Consider the following 5,194-nt stretch of genomic DNA (forward strand, 5'->3'; position numbering starts at 1 on the left):
GAAATGAGAAGTGGCTAGCAGGGCAGAGGTTCTCCACTAGTAAGGGAAAAGAAAACAAGAGAACAGCAGAGTGACAGAAGACAAGATGTCCAGTCTAAGCAAAACATTCTCCCAGCCTGGGAAGGCTGACCCTCCTTATCCTGCTTCCTAAACTAGTCCAACAGCTATTAGGCGGGGCCAGGCAACAAAGGATGCCAGAGCACAAGCTAGGTAAGGAAGGAAGAGTAAGAGGACAGAAATGGTGGTGAATGCAACTGGTGGCTCATCAGGCACTAGAAGAAATTAATCAGCTAAGTAAACATAATGCAATAATGAGAGCCTGGTCTTTTATATTCAGAGGAAGAAAAAAAACAACCCTACAAAAAAGTAGAAAGAGAAAACTGGGCTGAATTCTCTGGTGTTACAGTGAAATGAGAGATATCAGATTAAAGTCATGATTTCCATATATTCAAAGATGAATAGAAAAATAAATATAAAGGAAGAGTATCCCTAGCTCGGTACTAAGATCTGGAAGCAAAAGGAGTAATTACTACTATTGAGATAATTACAATGACCCTAATACACCAAGATACATCATGCAAAGGTATAAAATCCCAATGACGAATGTCACTGTACTGTATACCTAATAAGTACCAATAAACTTCATGAAAAAAAAAGACCCTACTACAGTAGTAATAAACATACCTAATGCCCAGACCTTCCTTTCTAAATACTATTCTTCGCTAACAGGAACCAGGGTCCTGTGACATACTTTGACTGCAGAGCTGAAGTAGAGAAATATAAGATTAACCAAGAACATCTTATTGTACTTGAAGTAAAGAAGTGTTTGAAGAATGGGACATTTCAAAAGAGCTCAGAATCAAACTAAAGGGTCTCCTAAAGGACAGATTAGGGTAAATCCAAGCATCAAAATAAATAAAGAGAGCAAGTAAGGAGTATAATCACTGCATAAAACAGAAATCTATGATGAGTGAAGTGAGGGTGAGATAGACAGCTAGGTAGGGTGGGGGAGGGGTGGTGTATTAGCCGAGATGTTTGTGTAGTCTCAAAATAATTCCCTCAACAGAACACTTATTAATTGGTAGGGAGAAAGAGTAACTGTAAAGGCATCACGTTAATTGACATTGCCTCTAATGGACTAAGTGGAAATCTCAAACCACCTGAAAAGGATACAGGAGCAGAGCAGAGCAGAACACGGCATTGCGTCCCCAGGTACTCTGACTGAGAAATAGTACACAAACAACTGGCATACAATCTTCATGTCAAGAAAGGAAAGTCAAGAAAATACTGAAGAACTCTTCCAAATCAGAAGATTAAAAGAGGCAAGAAAACAAAATGGAGTATATGATTCTACCACACGCTCATAAAATGGCAAACTGGCAAATTCTGAATGGAGGCTGAGGGTTAAGTGGTACTAACACATCTTCATTGACTTCCTGATCTGGATGGCTGCATTGTGGTTTACTGAAGTATGTAATTGCAGGCAAATATACTAAAGTATTCAGAGATAATAAAACATTATTTGTCATTACCGTACTTAAACCCAACAAATTCTGGTGAAAAAAGCTCTCTTTTATCCATTAAAAAAATGTGAAAGCCACAGTTTTTGTTTGTTGTTGTTGTTTTGTTTTGGTATCAGGGATTGAACTTGGGACCATGAGCTTCTGAGGCAGGCCACGGCATCACTGAGCTAAATACCTGGCCTGCAAGCCACATTTTTATTGCAGACATTCCCACTCAAATCCTTAGACTCTTTTCTGGTTTGGCTCTTAAATGCCCACTACAGGACAATGTGTGAAAGGCTTGGCTGCCAGCCTCTGGTGTTACTGGGAGGTGGTAGAACTTTTAGGAGGGTAGGCCGGGTGGATGGAGTAAGGGCATTAGGAGCATGCCCTTAAGGGAATACCAAGACCCCAGCTTCCTCTTCTTTCTCTTTGCCTCCCAGACACCATGAGGTGTGTAGCTTTTCCACCACAGATCCATGATGTACAGTCTTGTCATGGTCCCAAAGCAGGGTCAAGCAGTCACAGTGTGAAAATGGAAACTCTGAGCCAAAACAAACCTTTTCCTTCTTTTAACGTACTGTTTCTTGTATTTCTGTCAGCACAACAGAAATATGATTAACACAGACTCCTTGGACACACTTATGTCAGTTATCTTAGACAACTATGCTGGTCTATACCACAAAATTCAGAGAGTATGGCAATTGGTATATGTAGTGCTAACCAGAGGCACAGAATATTTGCAAAATCTAAGGATGAGAGAGAAGAGAATGAGTGAGCACAAATGTATAAGCATATGTGAGCATAAATGGAGGGCAAAAACCTTCTCTACCAAGCCCCACTGAGACAGACTTTAATACTATTAAAATGTTGGTAGTTCAGGGAAAAGTACCTAGAACTTTGCCTGGGGAATTCTTTATTCTTAGCCTTATACTTGGGGATGGTATGTGCTGGCCCCCAGAGAAGGTAAGGAAATGAAAGTAGTAACGGCTACTTCTGACCCTCATCTTGAGAGCCTGATGGAGAGCAGCAGAGATTATACTGAAGAGAATAGCTCCTGAAGAATGGTTCCTACAGATCAAACTAATGCTTTCCTCTAAGCAGCAAAACCCAAAAGCAGAAGGCTGCATCTCCTCATGTAACAACTTAATTTCCGAGCCAAGAAATACAGATTGAAAGAGAAGATGGGGAACACTCACTTTTCCCTTTCCAAACTGTCTTGCTATCTTTTATTGAACAGCATAAACCGCTCTGCAGTCATATCCACTACTTATAAAATAAAGGTTAAGATGCACACTTTGTTTTCTAAGGAGAAAACTCATTCTTCCAGGTAGGCACCTGTATCTACAGGAGAATTAGAGTACAAGTTTAGTTCTCATACTTTTGTAACTTTCTCTTCCCCTTAAGAGATAACTCAAGTACACTGTTCTAAACTAACATATAAATGACCTGCATCCACTAGATAAATTACAAAGAAACTACAGGCCCAAAGATTTCTTAATGTTTTATGGTCTCTTCATGTGTACATTATCTACTATTACGCTATATGGAATCTGACTGACAATTTTTAAAACTCTGAGGCAAATAAACTATCTCTTCAACTGTACAGAAGCTCAGAATTCCAGGGAATTAAAATCCAAATGAGTAAGCCAAGAAACAGGCAGCTGATGGACAGAGCAACTACCTTTTCTCCTAGATTCTCAGAATCCAGTCTATACAAAATATAATATCTAGATCATATTGCTCTGTATTTTCACCACCTTTAGAACTTTCTGTAGTTTTGGTCTTAACAAAGCTTCAATATAAAAACACCTATGCATTCTGTGAAATCATACTGAAAATAAAATTCACCAAACCATACAACAGCAAAATTTCATTTAGTACAATGCCAGGAAAATCTCTCTCTCTCTCGCTCTCTGTAGACAAATGTGCATGCTTTCATTCCACAGACAATGAATACTATGTAATTCAATGCTACACAGAGAAGGCAATGGTTCCCTGTAGGCTAACAGCCAGAAAACAAGAGTTATAATTAGCTGCCTGTAGGAGCCTGGTACATTCTACTCCCTATGCTCTTCTTAGATGGTTTTTGTCTTTTATTTTTAATTGTACCAGATTAAATGCTTTCAAAAGCAAGTATACACATATTTTCTTACAAATTTCTCTCATATTGTATATTTCCTAATACCATTCTATAGTCAATGAACAGGCAGACTAATTTAATAAAGACCAAGTAATGTACATGACTAAGTCCCCTCACCCAGTCTGCAACCCAACTACTGTGTAGCCCAGTGAGGAAAACACACTCATGCCACCATGCCCGCCATATCACCTTTACAGTAATCCGCAGGGTCCTCCTGTTCCTCATCGTCTGATCCCAGGATCTCCTCCTCTGGCTCTGGGGGAGTGGGGTCTGGTAGTGGTGGTGGTGGTGGTGGAGGAGGTGGAGGAGGAGGAACTAAAGGAGCTTTCTGTTGAGGCTCCGGCCTGAAACAGTGGAAAGAAAATTTCTATTTACACAGAAGTAAATCTTGCATTATGGAAACATTTGAAAGTTTCCGAACTTGGGAAAAATGAAGACTTGTCACACAGTAAGAAATGCTGATTAATGTCACTTCATTCATCTTAGATGAACTGAAGTATGTTTTAATATACAGATGAAGGGCTACCCTTATGAACTGAGGAATACTTTATACATATATTTTCATTCAAAGTTTCAATATTTCTTAAGGCTTGAAAATGCTATGAAATTTCAATGAAATGAACAAGTACCCTATGACATACATCTGTATTAGTTAGAAAACATCCTACAGAGATTTTTAAAACACGGGTGCAAGCAGCCCTCAATCTTTAAAGGGGATTTGTTTCTCTTATGTGAAAATCAGAATTCCCTTCCCACAGAAATAGCAGGAATAAGATTAGGTTTCCAGAATGATTCATAAAAGCTGATTAATATATAATCTACCTAAAGTATAGTTATTTTCATTTAAGAACTGATATTTATCTTACTTATGAAGAACACTATCCAAAATTGGAAATTGAAAACCCATAATCAGTTAAGTACAAATACAGTCTGTACACTATACAAACTTGTCCCCCAAAAAAGGCAAAATGATGTTTAATATAATCTTTTACAAAAGGGAGAAAAGACAAGAAAAAAGTTTGAGGGCTTAAAGAGGCAAACCTTGAAATATCAAGAATAATTCACACATATTAATTACATTTGCTCAGAAGTGAAACATTCACAGTGGGATTCCATAAAGTCAAGCCTGCAGTTACTATCTAAGGTAACTGCCTTGGGGGGTGGGAGTGTAGCCCAGAATTTGCACTTGCCAGGCATGCACAAGGTCCCGGATGTAGTCTCCAGCTCTGAAAAAGTCAAATGCTATTTCTAACCATATCCCAGTGGGGAAAACATGAACCTAATGTCTCAACTCGGATGCCAGAAGCACACGTGTCACTTAAGCTGCCATCCTAACGAGTACCTCTGCTGTCCCTGAACTGGCCTTGCACTATGGGTGAAAAGTGAATGGGAACAGATACCTGTGGGAGGAGAAGGGGTACTGGGGAGATGAGGGTGTCTGCAGAAGCAGTGTCAGCAGGCAGAAGTGGGGTAACCCTGGTGGGGAGCAAGGGAAATATCAGTGTTATCAAGGCAAAGTGGCTTTTTTTTTTTTTTTTTGCCTGCCCCC

The 5,194-nt window shown here is 39.4% G+C and overlaps 1 protein-coding gene across 10 annotated transcripts in view; it reads right to left on the reverse strand.

Annotated features, from left to right (window-relative positions):
- The window catches only part of Srpk2 (SRSF protein kinase 2), a 232,652-nt gene that overhangs the window by 70,028 nt on the left and 157,430 nt on the right, over nucleotides 1–5,194 (reverse strand). For 6 of the 10 annotated variants that reach the window (XM_010634020.3, XM_019208926.2, XM_010634024.3 and 3 more), the window contains one exon: nucleotides 3,835–3,989. In XM_010634020.3, the coding sequence (XP_010632322.1) occupies nucleotides 3,835–3,989 (155 nt within the window). Of the gene's footprint in view, nucleotides 1–3,834; nucleotides 3,990–5,045; nucleotides 5,122–5,194 lie in introns of all 10 variants that reach the window. The other 4 variants (XM_010634021.3, XM_033756637.1, XM_010634023.3 and 1 more) reach the window with 1 other exon arrangement.

This window comes from Fukomys damarensis, unplaced genomic scaffold (genome assembly GCF_012274545.1).
Source record: "Fukomys damarensis isolate Sample0158 unplaced genomic scaffold, DMR_v1.0_HiC HiC_scaffold_4, whole genome shotgun sequence".
In the NCBI taxonomy this organism is placed as follows: Eukaryota; Metazoa; Chordata; class Mammalia; order Rodentia; family Bathyergidae; genus Fukomys; species Fukomys damarensis.